At 38.7% G+C, this 20,555-nt stretch overlaps 1 protein-coding gene across 1 annotated transcript in view; it reads left to right on the top strand.

The window, feature by feature from the left end:
- Positions 1-20,555, top strand: part of LANCL3 (LanC like family member 3) — a 106,971-nt gene that overhangs the window by 77,485 nt on the left and 8,931 nt on the right. The window contains exon 4 of the mRNA XM_008019602.3: positions 6,058-6,265. Coding sequence (XP_008017793.2) covers positions 6,058-6,265 — 208 coding nt within the window. The remainder of the gene's footprint in view (positions 1-6,057; positions 6,266-20,555) is intronic.

The raw sequence follows: 20,555 nt of genomic DNA, 5'->3' as shown, positions 1-20,555 counted from the left end.
CCCACCTCAAGGGTATTGATCTTTCTTTGAAGAGATGCTCTAAAAACAGCATCAAGATTGATTATAAGTCTAATAAGTGCAGTCCAAAGACCACCAAGATTTTGCAGAAGTTGGCAACAGTAAACTCTTCAAAAATGCTATGCAGGAAATGAACTATAAAATAATTTTCATTTATTTAAGGAAAACATTTTTGAGAGTAGATTTATGAACAGTGCAGATGGTTTGAGGCAGCAGACTAATTCTGTGATTAAAAGCCTGCCAGAAATAATCCACAATGTGGAGCTAAATTAATGATACCTTATCTGTTCCTATAATTGTTACCTATTGATGCTCCTTCAACCCACCTCCACAGGTGACAAGCCTAGTTATCATTTATGCAGTGTAGAAATAGTTCTTGACTCTAAGTTAATAACTCCAGCTTCTAATTTCAGCTCCAACACTAACCAGTTTACTGATCTTAAGAAAGGGTCACTTTGTTTCTTTTGTGCCTTTGTCTCTTTATCTGTGAAATGAACACTTTGAGACTGAGTAGCAGAACTCAATCTTTTGATCACCACAGACCCCCTTTATACTTTGGTCCCTTGCCATTCCTGAGGGTTGTGCCCCAAGAGCTTTGTGAACAAGACGTTTTTAAATACCTTGTGTGGCATATAGCTTTTTTCTCAATAAGTCCTGTAAAGTATTACAGGAAGATTTATGTGACCTCTTCATAACCTTGACAATTCTGAAATACAGGACCAAAGTCATTTACAAAATCATTAAAACAAATGCTGTGGCTAAAATAAACTCAACTGCATTAGGTTACATCATTGCTGTGGTAACACTGACAGTGCATTTCCTTGATGCTGCATGAAGTACAGGTGTGGGTATTTTTTTAAAAAACTCATTTTGTAAAGGCTCTTGGGTAGATGACTTTGAATAAAGAACAACAAGGCTTTTGCAGTGCAGATATCATTGGTCATTAAGCTCTGTAGTGCACACTGTACAATACATGCCTCAGCGAAATTACACAACCCAGAATGGACCTGAGTGGTGATTCTCCAGTGTGTTGAAGGTATACGTGCCAAGTCTGACTGTCACAAGGTCCTATTAGATCCCGTATTTTCAAAAGTTTAGTCTCTTAAAACATATTTATTAAGTAATAATTAATTCCTTTTCCCAGTTGCATTTGGCAAAGTCATACATCATTGCTGACTCAGGCTTCTTATCAATGCACAATAATTAGTGTTCCTATGATGAAATGATGTGGTTCCTGATTCCTATCAAAAGCAAAGAAACCCACCATTGCCTTTTTTTTTTTTTTAATTAATTAGCCTTATTATGGCTTCCATTATGCTGGGTTAGGAACCAACAGGTTTACTAAATTTTAGTTTAGAAGTTTTGCAAGGTCACTTCCATGTAACATTCTGTGATCCAGGATGCAGGAAGAGGCTCTTTTATCCTCGCCAGAACCACAGGATCAATACTTTTTAAGCTGTCTGGGGCTCATGGCCTGGTATAGCAATTAGACCATCTCACCCTTCTTCCTTCTGCATCTCTCATCCATACCCCAGTATCAGCCTGTGCTGGGTTGAGAAATGGGGCACTTTATGGTCAACAGACATGTATGAGGTTCGTGGCATTTGCCAGACACCATGCCACACACTAGTGTGAAAAAAGTGAACAAGATACAGTTTCTGCTCTTGAGTAGTTTGCACTGTATTAGGGGAGGCAGCCATGGAAATAGATAATTTTAATTGGGTTTTGTGTAAGTGCTAAAGTTTGTATAGGATCAATGAAAGCTCAGAGGGGTTCCTCATGCTGCTTCCAGGTCCGGGGAAGGCTTCCTGGAGATTGTGATACCTAAGGTAAGTTAGCCAGATCAAGAAAGGTACAAAGCTTGTTCCAAGAAAAGTGAACCACATTGGTAGTAGGAAGCATGGAAGCACTGTAGGTGGTTTGGTTCTACTGAAGTGAAAAGTTTCAAGAAGGGAATGGAGGAGAAGAGGTGGGAAAATAGAAAAGGAGCTCAGTCACAAAGGGCTTTCTGTGTCATGCTAAGGCATCTGCGTAATAGAAAGTCATTTAGTAGTTTAAGCAGGAGAATGTCATGGTCAGATTATGGTCCTAGAAAGGTCACTCACTCTGCCACAGAATGAATTTAAGGCATGGCAGACCTGGGGACAGGAGGCTAAAGCAATCATCTAGGAAAGACACCTAGACCCTGAGGGAGGCCAGCAAGAGCAAGGCCTTCCCACCCACCTTCCTTTGATTGGCTGTAATGCCCTCCTTCTTCACCAAGCTCTTTCCTCAGGGTCTAAAATTAGAGCTTGGTATCAAGAGGAACCTGTAAGGGAGCAGGGAAGCAGAATAGGCCAAAGAGGAGCATGTCTTACCTGGAGACTAGCTTCACCCTGAGTCTAAGGAGAAGCTAAGAAACACAGATTACATCAAGAAGCTGGGTCTCTCTTGAGGCAAGGAAGCCGATATTTTGTATCCCTGTGTCATCCCTGTGAGGGGTGGCTGCATAGCATAGCCTCTCATTTTTCTGAGGGCAAATCTCTCAAGAAGATGCAGCAGTGAGCTTTGTTAGTTGCCAACTTTCACAGGAACTGGGAAATGAGGCACTTGCTGGTAACGTAAAGCTGATCCATTCAGATCATCAACAGCATGCAGTACACCTTGCTAATTCCTTATCAACCTCCAATAATCAGGTTAGATGGTGTCACCCCTCTAAAAGTCATTTCCTTCTACCAAGTGTGTGCTAGGGGCTGTCCTGTGTGCTTCCATGAGACTTCTATTTCCCCTCACGTAGTCTAATTAATACTTCCAGTTAAGCTGAAAAACACCATGAAGATAGAGACTTTTTAAGAGCTTAGCACCTACTACTGTGCCTGGCATATAGTAGATGCCCAATTAATATAGAAACATTTACCAAGTTCTGCAAAATTTCTCTTTCATTGGCTTTTGGTTTTTTTTAAAGAAGCTTTTTTGTTTCTTTTTTTTTTTATTGAGGTGAAATTTACATAATATACAATTAACACTTTATTATATTTTGTTTTCTCAACTTTTATTTTGATTCAGAGGGTACATGTGCTGGTTTGTTACATGGGTAAATTGCATGTCACTAGGGTTTGGTGTACAAAGGATTTTGTCACGCAGGTAGTGAGCATAGTACCAAACAGGTAGTTTTTCAACCCTCACCCTCTTCCTACCCTCCCTCCTCAAGTAGGCCCTGGTGTCTATTGTTACTATCTTTGTGTCCATGTGTTCTCATCACTTAACTCCCTCTTATAAGTGAGAACATGTGGTACTTGGTTTTCTGTTCTGCATTCATTTCCTAAGGACAATGGCCTCCAGCGCCATCCATGTTCCCGACATGATCTCTTTTTTTATGGCTGCGTAGTGTTCCGTGGTATATATGTGCCACATTTTATTTATCCAGTCCACCATTGATGGGCACCTAGGTTGACTCCATGTGTTTGCTACTGTGAATAGTGCTGTGATGAACGTACAGGTCATTGGCTTCATTTTTGTCTTTCTGCTAACAACCAGCTCACAGCTACCCTGTTACCTTCTTTAGGTCTCTCCTGACACCACTAAAATTGGGACATTTTGTCCATAATAATCACATTGTCATACAAAAATAAAAGCCAACCAATCCACAACAAAAACACTTCCATTGGTTCCCTGATGACCACAGAGTACAGTCCAAGCTATCTAATTAGATTTGTAAAACCATCCATAATCAGAACCCAGTCTAGTCTTGTTCCCCACTGTTCTGTTGGTTAGAACATTGCCCCACTAGCCTTCATGTGGCTTGTCCTTCCTGGCTCCATATCTTTGCCCTTGCTAATCTTGGTGCTAGATAGAATGCCCTCCCTACTTCATCTTGGGCCTGGAATTTTGTATGTATCCTTCAAAGTTCTGAAAAAGTGCTCCTTCCATTTAAGGCCCCATCTAATTATCTCTGTAGGGAACTTCCACCTTTCTTTTTTTTTTTTTTTGTTGAGATGGAGTCTCGCTCTCTCGCCCAGGCTGGAGTGCAGTGGCGCCATCTCGGCTCACTGCAAGCTCCACCTCCTGGGTTCACGCCATTTTCCTGCCTCAGCCTCCTGAGTATCTGGAACTACAGGCGCCCGCCACCACGCCCGGCTAATTTTTTGTAGTTTTTAGTAGAGACGGAGTTTCACCATGTTAGCCAGGATGGTCTCAAACTCCTGACCTCGTGATCCACCTGCCTCAGCCTCCCAAAGTGCTGGGATTACAGGCATGAGCCACGGCACCCGGCCTGGAACTTCCACCTTTCTGATTCCACTAGTATTATTGAGAGAACCATTTATTTTATGTTCCAGCAGCATCATGAACTATATATCCTATTATGTATCAGTCATGTGCATATATTTTTATCTCCCTTTTTGGAGAGTGCCTTCCTGAAGGGTAGGAATCATGTTTAGCATTTATTTAATATCACCCAGGCCTGGAACTGACTATATAATTTGGGAGGCCCATAGCAAAATGAAAATGCAAGTTCTTTTTAGAAAAATTATTAAGAATTTCAAAGTGGTAATAGCAGAGCATTAAACTCAACATGGGACCCTTTTAAGGGTCCCAGTCCTATGGGCTGTAGGCCTGCACAGGTGGCATGCCCATGATGCCAGCCTTGCCTAGAGCTGTGCATACAGTACATAATCAATGACTACTGTCAAATGAGTGGACACAATGAATGAATGAATGTATGATTAAATAAGTTCAGTTCTTTTAATATCATCCTGTAGTTTGTGCAAGATACTTTGTTCCTAAAACTGAAGTAGGAGAATGCTGTAGGTAAACATTGTCAGTAGTTGACTGGAAAGCACTGACTGAGCAAAGAGCTTGTTGCTATGTAAGTATTAATCACAGGGTATATTAAAGGATAAACTTAAAAAGAGTATAAAATCATGACCCTCATATAAATATAAAAAGAATATGAATGAACCATTTTACTGAGCTCATTATTTAATGAGGGAACCAGAAAGGTGTTACGACTGTTTCAAAGGAAAATCCAGAGTAGACATATTTATATAGGCCATTAGGAATGCTGAAATAAGTTTGCTTAATAAATGCAAAACTGGCTTCTTCCACAGAGGCAGAGGGAAGTCAACCTCTACCAGACAGAATGTGAGCTTCTAGGGACAAAAAATATTTACATTACTATCAGTTTTCTACAAGACAATTTCTATCTCTACAGAGTTGTAAAATAGCCAAAGGGTCAAAGCAATGAAAGGCAATGATAACTCTGATTGATGAGGTAGTCAAGATACCAGCTATATTTCAGTCTTTCACACTTTTTGTATAGGAGAAAGGTAGGCTATGCAGGAGAGAATGTGATCTTGTGATACCAACCTTCTCACTGAATATGAACACCTAGAACTTGGGGAAAATCATTTCTATTAATAGCTGTTGCTTCTCTTGTTTCTCTTGTAATTGATACTACTTTTGTTGAAGAACTTTGAAGGAACAGTTCTTTCCTTGGAACAATCAGGGTGGGAAGGACTCACTTAACAGCTAAAGTAGAAGTCTTAGCAAGGTCCTTCTGGAGCATTGTTTTTCTTGGAAAGACTCCCAGTTTTGCTCTTAAGAAAATGTGTATAGTTATAAACATTACAAATTTTAAACTACAAATTCATTACAAATATTTAGCCATTTCAAATAACCAAATATACATAATGCTTACTAGAGTATGTGTCATTAAATATGAACCTATTCATAAATTAAATTTAAGATTTTATCAATCTATGTACGTCAATAAAAATGTTGCTCTTTCTCCCGGGACCAACCCTGCAATACAATTAAAACAAATTAAAATCTCACCAGGAAAATAAGATTCTCTTATAGAACATTCTAGCACCTTCCTACTCAAAGTGTGGTCTTTAGAAGAATGCTTGTTAGAAATGCAGTGTCTCAGGCCCCACATCAGAACTACAATATTAGAATCTGTGTTTTACCAGTACTCATGAGCTTTTTATAGTTCTAGAAGTTCTGCTCCAAAGTATTAAGTCCTGAAAGTCACCTCTAATGTCTTTGATGTTTTCACAGGAATTGCCTATCTATTTGCCAAAGCTTATCTAGTTTCCAAGAAACCGCAGTACCTGGACACATGTATTCGGTGTGGGGAACTCACTTGGCAGAAAGGCCTGCTAAAGAAGGGGCCTGGGATTTGCCATGGAGTAGCCGGCAGTGCCTATGTCTTCCTGCTGCTGTACCGGCTCACGGGAAACTCTAAATATATCTACCGAGCTCAAAGGTCAGCTGTTCTTTATGGGTCTCTTTTTTTCAAAATTTTAATCTAATTATTTTTCTGAATTAGTAATACAGTCACATGGTTTGAAAAGTGTAAAAATAAACACATCAACTGTGCCTTGTAGCCATGCAGTTGACTTACCCTAGAGACAGTTTTTTTGGTTATCTTCCCAAAGATATTCTGTGTACATGGTGTATAAGTAAATGTCTTAATCTATTTGAGTTGCTATAAAGGAATACTTGAGGGTGGGTAGTTTATCAAGAAAAAAGTTTCCTTTGGCTCATGATTCTGCAGACCGTACAAGAAGCATCACTAGCATCTGCTTCTGGTGAAAGCTTCAGGAAGCTTCTACTCATGGCAGAAGGGGAAGGAAAACAGGTATCACATGGGGAGAGAAGAAGGGAGAGAGGAGGAACGTGTCAGGCTCTTTTTAACAATCATCTCTGGGAACAAATAGAGTGAGAGCTCACTCATTACCAGGAGGATGGCATCAATCTGTTCATGAGCAATCTGCCTCTATGACCCAACCGTCTCTCACTAGGTCCCACCTCCAATACTGGGGATCAAATTTCAACATGAGATTTGAAGGGTCAAATATCTAAACTAAAATGTGTATATGTGTGTGTGTGTGTGTGTGTGTGTATTATGGGGATATTTAGGTTATTTCCAATATTGTGTACTACAAATAATGCTATGATGACTAATCTTGTGCATATATCATTTGCACATGTATAGGTATATCTGAAAGATAAATTTCTAGAAATGAAATTGCTGGGCTATATATATATATATATATATATATATATATATAAAATTTGTAATTTTGACAGACAATATAAAATTTTCCTCTATAGTTTATTCCCTGTAAACTTGATAAAGATGGAACATCTGCTATATACCAGACAACATTGCTTTTAATAGATATTAACTCTGACTGGCAAGCTGGGTAAACTGGGCCAGGAGGACCATAAATGAACTATAAATAATCTGATGAAAAGCACAAGTAGGGGCTTCCCTGAATGCAGAGTGGCATGAAAGTGGCATTCACTTTGAAGGGACTTAGAAGCCGTCCATAGCCATGAACAGTTACAAAAGATATTGTTTTCCTGTGTGACACTTAGGTCTTCTAAGCCAGAGTGGTCTCTCATGCCCACCCATGTAGTCTGGTTCCCATGAATCTGAGCTGTCACTTGGCAGAGGTGGGAGGGGGTGCTAGAGTAGCCCCTGTACCATTGTGAAGATTCCCACTGAAAGTGTACAACTGATGATTATCAAATTGATTGTGTGACATTTAACGAATCACTTATTTAAATGAGCTAAGTGACTGTTAAGTGACCTTTAACAAGGTCACGCAACCTTTAACAAGTCAGTTAGCTCATTTTTTTTTTTTAAATTTATTTATTATTATTAAACTTCAAGTTGTAGGGTACATGTGCACAACGTGCAGGTTTGCTACATATGTATACTTGTGCCATGTTGGTGTGCTGCACCCATCAACTCGTCATTTACATCAGGTATAACTCCCAATGCAATCCCTCCCCCCTCCCCCCTCCCCATGATAGGCCCCGGTGTGTGATGTTCCCCTTCCCGAGTCCAAGTGATCTCATTGTTCAGTTCCCACCTACGAGTGAGAACATGCGGTGTTTGGTTTTCTGTTCTTGTGATAGTTTGCTAAGAATGATGGTTTCCAGCTGCATCCATGTCCCTACAAAGGACACAAACTCATCCTTTTTTATGGCTGCATAGTATTCCATGGTGTATATGTGCCACATTTTCTTAATCCAATCTGTCACTGATGGACATTTGGGTTGATTCCAAGTCTTTGCTATTGTGAATAGTGCTGCAATAAACATACGTGTGCATGTGTCCTTATAGCAGCATAATTTATAATCCTTTGGGTATATACCCAGTAATGGGATGGCTGGGTCATATGGTACATCTAGTTCTAGATCCTTGAGGAATCGCCATACTGTTTTCCATAATGGTTGAACTAGTTTACAATCCCACCAACAGTGTAAAAGTGTTCCTATTTCTCCACATCCTCTCCAGCACCTGTTGTTTCCTGACTTTTTAATGATCGCCATTCTAACTGGTGTGAGATGGTATCTCATTGTGGTTTTGATTTGCATTTCTCTGATGGCCAGTGATGATGAGCATTTTTTCATGTGTCTGTTGGCTGTATGAATGTCTTCTTTTGAGAAATGTCTGTTCATATCCTTTGCCCACTTTTGGATGGGGTTGTTTGTTTTTTTCTTGTAAATTTGTTTGAGTTCTTTGTAGGTTCTGGATATTAGCCCTTTGTCAGATGAGTAGATTGCAAAAATTTTCTCCCATTCTGTAGGTTGCCTGCTCACTCTGATGGTAGTTTCTTTTGCTGTGCAGAAGCTCTTTAGTTTGATGAGATCCCATTTGTCAATTTTGGCTTTTGCTGCCGTTGCTTTTGGTGTTTTAGACATGAAGTCTTTGCCCATGCCTATGTCCTGAATGGTACTACCTAGGTTTTCCTCTAGGATTTTTATGGTATTAGGTCTAACATTTAAGTCTCTAATCCATCTTGAATTAATTTTCGTATAAGGAGTAAGGAAAGGATCCAGTTTCAGCTTTCTACTTATGGCTAGCCAGTTTTCCCAGCACCATTTATTAAATAGGGAATCCTTTCCCCATTTCTTGTTTCTCTCAGGTTTGTCAAAGATCAGATGGCTGTAGATGTGTGGTATTATTTCTGAGGACTCTGTTCTGTTCCATTGGTCTATATCTCTGTTTTGGTACCAGTACCATGCTGTTTTGGTTACTGTAGCCTTGTAGTATAGTTTGAAGTCAGGTAGCGTGATGCCTCCAGCTTTGTTCTTTTGACTTAGGATTGTCTTGGAGATGCGGGCTCTTTTTTGGTTCCATATGAACTTTAAAGCAGTTTTTTCCAATTCTGTGAAGAAGCTCATTGGTAGCTTGATGGGGATGGCATTGAATCTATAAATTACCTTGGGCAGTATGGCCATTTTCACGATATTGATTCTTCCTATCCATGAGCATGGTATGTTCTTCCATTTGTTTGTGTCCTCTTTGATTTCACTGAGCAGTGGTTTGTAGTTCTCCTTGAAGAGGTCCTTTACATCCCTTGTAAGTTGGATTCCTAGGTATTTTATTCTCTTTGAAGCAATTGTGAATGGAAGTTCATTCCTGATTTGGCTCTCTGTTTGACTGTCACTGGTGTATAAGAATGCTTGTGATTTTTGCACATTAATTTTGTATCCTGAGACTTTGCTGAAGTTGCTGATCAGCTTAAGGAGATTTTGGGCTGAGACAATGGGGTTTTCTAAATATACAATCATGTCATCTGCAAACAGGGACAATTTGACTTCTTCTTTTCCTAACTGAATCCCCTTGATTTCTTTCTCTTGCCTGATTGCCCTAGCCAGAACTTCCAACACTATGTTGAATAGGAGTGGTGAGAGAGGGCATCCCTGTCTTGTGCCAGTTTTCAAAGGGAATTTTTCCAGTTTTTGCCCATTCAGTATGATATTGGCTGTGGGTTTGTCATAAATAGCTCTTATTATTTTGAGGTACGTTCCATCAATACCGAATTTATTGAGCGTTTTTAGCATGAAGGGCTGTTGAATTCTGTCAAAAGCCTTTTCTGCATCTATTGAGATAATGATGTGGTTCTTGTCTTTGGTTCTGTTTATATGCTGGATTATGTTTATTGATTTGCGAATGTTGAACCAGCCTTGCATCCCAGGGATGAAGCCCACTTGATCATGGTGGATAAGCTTTTTGATGTGCTGCTGAATCCGGTTTGCCAGTATTTTATTGAGGATTTTTGCATCGATGTTCATCAGGGATATTGGTCTAAAATTCTCTTTTTTTGTTGTGTCTCTGCCAGGCTTTGGTATCAGGATGATGTTGGCCTCATAAAATGAGTTAGGGAGGATTCCCTCTTTTTCTATTGATTGGAATAGTTTCAGAAGGAATGGTACCAGCTCCTCCTTGTACCTCTGGTAGAATTCAGCTGTGAATCCATCTGGTCCTGGACTTTTTTTGGTTGGTAGGCTATTAATTATTGCCTCAATTTCAGAGCCTACTATTGGTCTATTCAGGGATTCAACTTCTTCCTGGTTTAGTCTTGGAAGAGTGTAAGTGTCCAGGAAATTATCCATTTCTTCTAGATTTTCCAGTTTATTTGCGTAGAGGTGTTTATAGTATTCTCTGATGGTAGTTTGTATTTCTGTGGGGTCGGTGGTGATATCCCCTTTATCATTTTTAATTGCGTCGATTTGATTCTTCTCTCTTTTCTTCTTTATTAGTCTTGCTAGTGGTCTGTCAATTTTGTTGATCTTTTCAAAAAACCAACTCCTGGATTCATTGATTTTTTGGAGGGTTTTTTGTGTCTCTATCTCCTTCAGTTCTGCTCTGATCTTAGTTATTTCTTGCCTTCTGCTAGCTTTCGAATGTGTTTGCTCTTGCTTCTCTAGTTCTTTTAATTGCGATGTTAGAGTGTCAATTTTAGATCTTTCCTGCTTTCTCTTGTGGGCATTTAGTGCTATAAATTTCCCTCTACACACTGCTTTAAATGTGTCCCAGAGATTCTGGTATGTTGTATCTTTGTTCTCATTGGTTTCAAAGAACATCTTTATTTCTGCCTTCATTTCGTTATGTACCCAGTAGTCATTCAGGAGCAGGTTGTTCAGTTTCCATGTAGTTGAGCGGTTTTGATTGAGTTTCTTAGTCCTGAGTTCTAATTTGATTGCACTGTGGTCTGAAAGACAGTTTGTTATAATTTCTGTTCTTGTACATTTGCTGAGGAGTGCTTTACTTCCAATTACGTGGTCAATTTTGGAGTAAGTACGATGTGGTGCTGAGAAGAATGTATATTCTGTTGATTTGGGGTGGAGAGTTCTATAGATGTCTATTAGGTCTGCTTGCTGCAGAGATGAGTTCAATTCCTGGATATCCTTGTTAACTTTCTGTCTCGTTGATCTGTCTAATGTTGACAGTGGAGTGTTGAAGTCTCCCATTATTATTGTATGGGAGTCTAAGTCTCTTTGTAAGTCTCTAAGGACTTGCTTTATGAATCTGGGTGCTCCTGTATTGGGTGCATATATATTTAGGATAGTTAGCTCTTCCTGTTGAATTGATCCCTTTACCATTATGTAATGGCCTTCTTTGTCTCTTTTGATCTTTGATGGTTTAAAGTCTGTTTTATCAGAGACTAGTATTGCAACCCCCGCTTTTTTGTGTTCTCCATTTGCTTGGTAAATCTTCCTCCATCCCTTTATTTTGAGCCTATGTATGTCTCTGCGTGTGAGATGGGTCTCCTGAATACAGCAGACTGATGGGTCTTGACTCTTTATCCAGTTTGCCAGTCTGTGTCTTTTAATTGGAGCATTTAGTCCATTTACATTTAAGGTTAAGATTGTTATGTGTGAACTTGATCCTGCCATTATGATATTAACTGGTTATTTTGCTCGTTAGTTGATGCAGTTTCTTCCTAGCCTTGATGGTCTTTACATTTTGGCATGTTTTTGCAATGGCTGGTACCGGTTGTTCCTTTCCATGTTTAGTGCTTCCTTCAGGGTCTCTTGTAAGGCAGGCCTAGTGGTGACAAAATCTCTAAGCATTTGCTTATCTGTAAAGGATTTTATTTCTCCTTCACTTATGAAACTTAGTTTGGCTGGATATAAAATTCTGGGTTTAAAATTCTTTTCTTTAAGAATGTTGAATATTGGCCCCCACTCTCTTCTGGCTTGAAGAGTTTCTGCCGAGAGATCTGCTGTTAGTCTGATGGGCTTCCCTTTGTGGGTAACCCGACCTTTCTCTCTGGCTGCCCTTAAGATTTTTTCCTTCATTTCAACTTTGGTGAATCTGGCAATTATGTGTCTTGGAGTTGCTCTTCTCGAGGAGTATCTTTGTGGCGTTCTCTGTATTTCCTGGATTTGAATGTTGGCCTGCCCTACTAGGTTGGGGAAGTTCTCCTGGATGATATCCTGAAGAGTGTTTTCCAACTTGGTTCCATTTTCCCCCTCACTTTCAGGCACCCCAATCAGACGTAGATTTGGTCTTTTTACATAATCCCATACTTCTTGCAGGCTTTGTTCATTTCTTTTTCTTCTTTTTTCTTTTGGTTTCTCTTCTCGCTTCATTTCATTCATTTGATCCTCCATCACTGACATTCTTTCTTCCAGTTGATCGAGACGGTTACTGAAGCTTGTGCATTTGTCACGTATTTCTCGTGCCATGGTTTTCGTCTCTTTCATTTCGTTTGTGAGCTTCTCTGCATTAATTACTCTAGCCATCAATTCTTCCACTTTTTTTTCAAGATTTTTAGTTTCTTTGCGCTGGGTACGTAATTCCTCCTTTAGCTCTGAGAAATTTGATGGACTGAAGCCTTCTTCTCTCATCTCGTCGAAGTCATTCTCCGTCCAGCTTTGATCCGTTGCTGGCATTGAGCTGCGCTCCTTTGCCGGGGGAGATGCGCTCTTATTTTTTGAATTTCCAGCTTTTCTGCCCTGCTTTTTCCCCATCTTTGTGGTTTTATCTGCCTCTGGTCTTTGATGATGGTGATGTACTGATGGGGTTTTGGTGTAGGTGTCCTTCCTGTTTGATAGCTTTCCTTCTAACAGTCAGGATCCTCAGCTGTAGGTTGTAGCTGTAGGAGATTGCTTGAGGTCCACTCCAGACCCTGTTTGCCTGGGTATCAGCAGCAGAGGCTGCAGAAGATAGAATATTTCTGAACAGCGAGTGTACCTGTCTGATTCTTGCTTTGGAATCTTCCTCTCAGGGGTGTACTCCACCCTGTGAGGTGTGGGGTGTCAGACTGCCCCTAGTGGGGGATGTCTCCCAGTTAGGCTACTCAGGGGTCAGGGACCCACTTGAGCAGGGAGTCTGTCCCTTCTCAGATCTCAACCTCCGTGTTGGGAGATCCACTGCTCTCTTCAAAGCTGTCAGACAGAGTCGTTTGCGTCTGCAGAGCTGCTGCGTTTGTTATTATTTACTGTGCCCTGTCCCCAGAGGTGGAGTCTACAGAGACAGGCAGGTTTCCTTGAGCTGCTGTGAGCTCCACCCAGTTCGAGCTTCCCAGCAGCTTTGTTTACCTACTTAAGCCTCAGCAATGGCGGGCGCCCCTCCCCCTGCCTCGCTGCTGCCTTGCCGGTAGATCACAGACTGCTGTGCTAGCAATGAGGGAGGCTCCGTGGGTGTGGGTCACTCCCGGCCAGGTGTGGGATATGATCTCCTGGTGTGCCTGTCTGCTTAAAGCGCAGTATTGGGGTGGGAGTTACCCGATTTTCCAGGTGTTGTGTGTCTCAGTTCCCCTGGCTAGGAAAAGGGATTCCCTTCCCCCTTGCGCTTTCCAGGTGAGGCAATGCCTCGCCCTGCTTCAGCTCTCGCTGGTCGGGCTGCAGCAGCTGACCAGCACCGATCGTCTGGCACTCCCCAGTGAGATGAACCCAGTACCTCAGTTGAAAATGCAGAAATCGCCGGTCTTCTGTGTCGCTCGCGCTGGGAGTTGGAGACTGGAGCTGTTCCTATTCGGCCATCTTGCTCCCAACTCCCAGTTAGCTCATTTTAACAAGTGATTCTTAGTTTCTTCATTCATAAAATATGGAAAATAGTGCCTACCTCATAGGAATGTTTGGTAGTTTAAACAAGTTAATATATGAAAAATCATTTAGAAATAATGCTTGGCGCATAGTAACTGCAATGTAAATGTTCATTGTTGTTAGTATAAATTTGAGTTTTATAATTCCAGACTTTTCTTTATGCATAAATGTATGTTCACATAAATGTATGTGTGTACATATATATTTTAATGAGCTCCTACTACTATATATGTATAATAGTTCTATATGTACTGTTTGTAGCTTATAATTTTATTTATTTATTTATTTGAGAAAGGGTCTCACTGTATCACCTAGGCTGGAGTGCAGTGGTGTGATTTATGGCTCACTGTAGCCTGCAACTCATGGGCACAGCTCAGCCTCCTGAGTAGGTAGGGCCACAGGTTCATGCCACCGTATGTGGCTGATATGGGTTGGATATGTTTCCCTACCAAATCTCATGTCGAATTATAATCCCCAGTGTTGGAGGTGGGGCCAGATAGGAGGTGATTGGATCCTGGGGACAGAGTTCTCATGAATGGTTTGGCACCATCCCCTCTTGGTACTATATAGTGATAGAGTTCTCAAGAGATCTGGTTGTTTAAAAGTGTGTAGCACTTCCCCCTCCCCTCTTGCTCCTGCTCTGGCCATGTAAGATGTGTCTGTTTCTCCTTCACTTCCTACCATGATTGGAAGCTTCTGCGGCCTCCCCAGAAGCAGAAGCTGCTGTGATTCCTGTACAGCCTGCAGAACTATGAGCCAATTAAACCTCTTTTCTTTGTAAATTACCCAATCTCAGGTATTTCTTTATAGCAGTGCAAGAATGGACTGAAACAACAACTACTAATTTTTTTTTATGTAGAAAGAATCTCGCTATGTTGCCCAGGCTGGCCTTGAACACCTGGTCTTAAGCTATCCTCCTGCATCAGCCTTCCAAAGTGCTGGGATTACAGGTGTGAGCCCGCCCACCACCACCCCGCTATGTTTGCAGCTTATAATTTTAAATGAACAATTTTTAAGGGATGCTCTTTATTTCATTTTGTATGAATCTATCTCATTTTTTAAAAATGGCTACATAGTTGTTCACTATGTGTGTACCATAATTAACCAATCCTTAAATAATGGACACTTGACATTTGTGTAATCTTTACTAATACAAACAAAATTTCCCCAAATATCCAATATATACATTTCTGTGCACTTATGAAAGCACTTGTCAGAGAAATTTTAGAATTGAAGTCATTAGGTCCATAGGTATTTCTTGGTCTATAAATAGCCTGTCTTTATCCTTTGCCCATTTTTTTTTTTCCTGTTGTGATGCTTCTATTCAGGATTGTAACTCTTTGTCAATGCATGCTGTAAATATTTTCCTGCTTTGCCATTTCTCTTTTAATTTTGTTCGGAGCCTTTGTCATACCAAAGTTTTAAGTGTTTTTCTTGTAAAAGTTTTCAATCTTTTCTTTAAAATTTCTAGATTTTGTGTTATGCTTAAAAAGACCCTTTCCCACTTCAGGATTAGAAAACTATTAATTTACATGGGCTGGTAATAATTTTATGATTTTATTTTGACATTAAACTTTTTTGATTCTGCTAGAAATTACTTTTTAAATGGTCTCGGATAGGTATCTATTTTTGTTTATTAAAAAAATTCTAATAGTGTCTGTTGACCAGTTACCCTCATGATTTGAAATTCCAATTTTTTTATAAACAGTTTATATAAATATATGAGTTCCATAGTTTCCCCCATATTCTACCTATCATTCTCTCATTTATTCTTTTAATTGTATTTTCGAGTCAATTTGTCATATTTTTAAAAAATCTTACAGAAATTTGATTGGAATTTCATCGAATTTATAGATTACTTAATGAGAATCAACATCTTTAGAATATTGAATTTTTCCATCCAGAAACATGGTATACCTTTCCATTTATTTAAGTTTAAACAAATGTCATTGGTAAAGTTTTGATCTTGTGAAGAAGGTCTTGTATGTTTTTTGTTAATTTTATTCCTGGGTATTTTATATTTCCAGGTTTATTGTGAGTGGACTCTTTTCCTTCATTATATTTTCATATCATTTATTACTGGTATTTATGAAAGCTTTTAAAACATACACATCACTGAAGTTTATCAATTTTAATACGTAATTTTTCATATAAATATAGACTGTATCTTATAAGTATTTTACTTTTCATAAATATCATAATAATATATCTAGCTGCCTTAATGAACTCCATTACTATTTCTATTAGTTTTTTATTGATTATATTGGGTTTTCTAAATAGATACACACATATCTGCAAATAACTATCATTCTGTTACTTCCTTTCTCATGTGCATGGTATTTTTTTCCCACTACATGGTTCTTCTCTATAACAATGCAATCCTATAACAATGTTCAATAATAAGAGTGATAGTAAACACCCTTGCTTTTATGCTGATTTTACTAGGAATGCTTCTATGTTTTACCATGGTCTTTTATATTCACTTCTTATAATGTTTATCATGTTAGATTATAACACTTCTCTGTCCAGTGTAATCCAATGGCTTCCTCTATGATTAAGAGTAAAAGCCAGTCTTTCCTATGAATGAAAGGTCCTACATGATCTGGCCTCCCATTACCTCTCTAATCTAATTGCCTACTCTTCTTCCTCCTGGTTCTCTCTACCACTGTGGCTTCCTTGTAATCCCATTAGGATGCCAGGTACACTCCACCTCAAGGCCTTGGAAGTTTTGGTTCCCTCCACCTGTAATGTTCACTTTCTACATATATCTCCTAGCTCCCCCATTTCATTCAGACTTTCACTCAAAAGTCACGTTCTCAGAAAGGCCTTTCCAAGTCAACTTATCTAATAATGTTTAGAAAGCATAAACTATTTTTCATGATATTTACATGAATGCACTGAAGGGCAAATACTAACTTATGTAAGTCTTCGATTTGAAGCTCTATTGTTTAGGAAATCTGTAATATAATTGATTCCTGGTTTCTTAATCTCCTTAGGTGCACAAATATAGAAAAAGAAAGTAATTTTGGATATTATCTAGGGTAGTGGGATTTCACCTTTAGGCTAAATTTCATCAGAAATGAATGAAATTCATTTATTACCTATAAAGTGTATTAAAATGGATCAAAACAACCCCTCTATTTTCTTTTTTGTAATTTTTAATATTTAATATTTTAAAAATTTGTGTAAATGTATGGGATTCAAGTGTAATTTTGTTATTTGGATAGATTGCATAGTGGTGAAGTCAGGACTTTAGGGTATCCGCCACTCAAATGATGAACTTTGTACCCATTAAGTATTTTCTGGCAGGCCAGTCCTAGCTTACAGAGTCTTGGATGTAAGATTTAGGGTCCAGGTCTCTTTGGACAACTTACAGTTCTCACTAACATGTAGAAGACTGGAAATGTGGAGGTAATATCTGAGTATTCTTTGGGCATTGTGTGAACAAAAGTTCTCTGAAACGTAATGTGTAGGAAAGAGACTATTCCAGTGAACAGTTTGCAAACAGGATACACAGCCTGTGGTGTAAAATGAAGCAGCCTTTCAGGGCTGGGTTTTATAGCAAAGTTGCCTGCCCAGGGTCAGGTCCTTTTATGCAAATAAAAGATTGAAACTCAGTTCTGATTGGTCAGTGCAGCTGAGCCCTGATTGGCCATGGCAGGTGACTCTGATTGTTTGGCTTAGGTGTATTCTGATTAGTTACTTTCCAAGCTCAAAACCAGAAGTCTCTGTCACCTGTTTCTTCCAAATGGCGGGTGGAGGGCTGGCATATCTTGGCACTCACGACAGGAACTGGTTTGGAGAAAGAAAGGTCCTGGGATGCTTTTACAATGTCTTTCTCAGAACACAGAGTACATGATCACTCCCTCACCCAGCCATAGCTGCCTGGTCCTGTTTTAACTTGGAACACCTCAGTTTGCCAAGGGGAGCCCATTTTGTCTGTTGGCTAGGGGCATACTTTAACAATTGCATGTTAAAAAATGTGTACCTCCCTAAAATGAATATTACTTGGTTGTCACCTATTATTTTTTAACATACAGTTGGATTTTATGGCTGCAGAAAAATATTTGACAACTTCTTAATTTTCTTTTATGCTTATTTAATCATTCGGGTTTTCTACCTCTTCTTTTTGGTAGTGCATATATTTCTATAAAACCATCTAGTTCTTATGAATTTTCAAATATTTGACATAGAGTTCTGATCGTATAGTTCCATAATATTTTTAATTTCCTATCTCTGTGGCTATGTGCCCTTGGTGATTTCTAATGCTTTTCCTTCCTGGTCAGCTGCACCAGTGTTTTTTCTATCTTGTTAATCCTCTCAAGGAACTGGCTTCTGGTTTTGCTTATTAATTTTTTTTTGTTTTTCTCTTTTGTTTTCCACTTTTACCTCCTTTCATTTTGTTATGTTCTAGAGTTTATATATGCTTAATTAGAAAGCATTCCATCATTTTATTAATAATAATGGTAACTCACAGATCTGTGAATTTTCTTCTACATTCAGTTTTGGTCATAATCAATGGGTTTTGATATGAAATGTTTTCATATTTTATTGTGCCTTCTATTCTTTTTAGTTCTGTAATTAGCATGCTGACTTCCATTTCGATTGAGAAAATTTTAGAAAAAAAATTTGTTTAATTTTGCACCACTGGATCGATTTTTGAAATATTTTTCACAAATAACACACAATACAGGTCAGAATACAATGAAACTGCTACTCTCAGACATTGCCGGCACTATTTTAAGTTGCTATGTATCATTTAGAAATTATTTTGAAAAGCATAGAAAATATTTAGCATATTTTAAGTGAAAAAATACGGGATACCAAATCATATATACTTTAATAACATGTAATAATGCAACAAACAAATGGAGTGCATGGGGGAAAGGTCAGAAGAAGAGCCAGCAACATTGTGGGTTTCTTTTATACTATGATTTTACAAATCGTCTTTTACATTTGTGTTTTATAAATCTCCTTTTATTATATGTTTATGTAAAAAGTAATATTTTCTATTTATTGAATGCTTGCTATATTCTTAGAGCCTGATATATGATATCCTTTATTTTTACATATAACACTATCCAGTTCTGCAACTTCACCATTTTAAAGTCAATTTGAGAAATTTGCCAAAGCCCTTGCTCTTTCTACTATACCAGGGGTTCTTAATCTAGGATTTGTGAGTTTGCTTGACAAAGAGATTGTATCTCAAACTTAAAGGTAACATTTCCTAATTTTCTGAATGTAGGTAATAAGTCACAGAAGTATTAGTAGCTGTGACTTTGCAAACAATAGAATTCATAGATATTCTCATATCATATTACTCTTGTTGCTGATATTGTAAAATATGTTATATTCACATCACTAGCTAGAAATGCTAGCAGTTATTAAATCCACTATTGTACCTTGGCATTTAATGTGTTAACAAATAATACATATGTTATTATATCACAAATTTGGCTTTAAAATTTTTGTTGTGTTTTAATATAATTATTTTCCTTTGGAATCCTGTGTGGTTTATTTTATACACTTGAAAACTTTTTTTCTGAGGAGCCCAACTGAAGCTATATCATGATGCTGGCTATATTATTACAAATTTAGAAGTAACTCTTATGATGCATTAATATTCTACTGTTTAAAATTTTAAATTCCATTTTAAAATTTTTGCATATTCAGAAAAACAGTTATAGAAAAATTGTACCAAACAGAATTACAGTCTGTTTCCTGCTGATATATATATATGTGTGTGTGTATATGTGTGTGTGTATATATATATCCTTTTTTTTTGAGACAGAGTCTCGCTCAGTTGCCCAGGCTGGAGTGCAGTGGCACGATCTCAGCTCACTGCAAGCTCTGTCTCCCAGGTTCACGCCATTCTCCCGCCTCAGCCTCCCGAGTAGCTGGGACTACAGGCGCCCACCACTATGCCCGGCTAATTCTTTTGTATTTTTAGTAGAGATGGAGTTTCACCATGTTAGCCAGGATGGTCTTGATCTCCTGACATCATGATCTGCCCGTCTTGGCCTCCCAAAGTGCTGGGATTACAGGCGTGAGCCACCGTACCCGGCCTCCTGCTGATTTATTTTAAGCTGCCGTATGTAATTCCAAAAGCCCTAAAAAAAATCAAATAAATAATTACCCTTTGTAAGACCCCCTATGTAGTAGCAGTAACCTAAATTTATGACAGTATCAGTGCTTGGGTCTTAGCAAGCTGTGAACTCCAGCCTCTGGATTGGTGATTATTTGTGTTCTTGATGGGAATGAGTAGAGCAAGTCAGTAAAAAAAGATGATGTAGGTAATGGCACTTTGGAAGCTGTAAACTGCTATAAAAATGTTACTTGTTAAAAATCATCTGAATAATATTTGTGGCAAATATAGGTAAAAGAAAAAAGGTCTTTCATAGGGAATTTAGAGGCCTGTGATTTAATTCAAGGTGGATGTCTCAAAAATAATCTGTCTTGTAGCTGCGTTTGCTATTCGATGTTATCATTGTGAAACTGCTGCCTTTTCCTATTCATCTTATTCCCTTGTTTGCTCACAGCACAGATTGTATAAAATCTTGCCCGTTTATTTTCACAGTCTCTGCTTTTTTGTCACATATAAATGAAAACCCAGCTCAGAAGTAATATGCCTGCAGAAACACAGCGTATTTACTTTTTTAAAGGAACAGTCACGTATCACTTTGCTTCTTTTCAAGATA

The sequence above is a fragment of the Chlorocebus sabaeus genome, chromosome X (assembly GCF_047675955.1).
Source record: "Chlorocebus sabaeus isolate Y175 chromosome X, mChlSab1.0.hap1, whole genome shotgun sequence".
In the NCBI taxonomy this organism is placed as follows: Eukaryota; Metazoa; Chordata; class Mammalia; order Primates; family Cercopithecidae; genus Chlorocebus; species Chlorocebus sabaeus.
The sequence above is the reverse complement of the archived record's forward strand: the minus strand, read 5'-3'. Positions and strand labels throughout refer to the sequence as shown.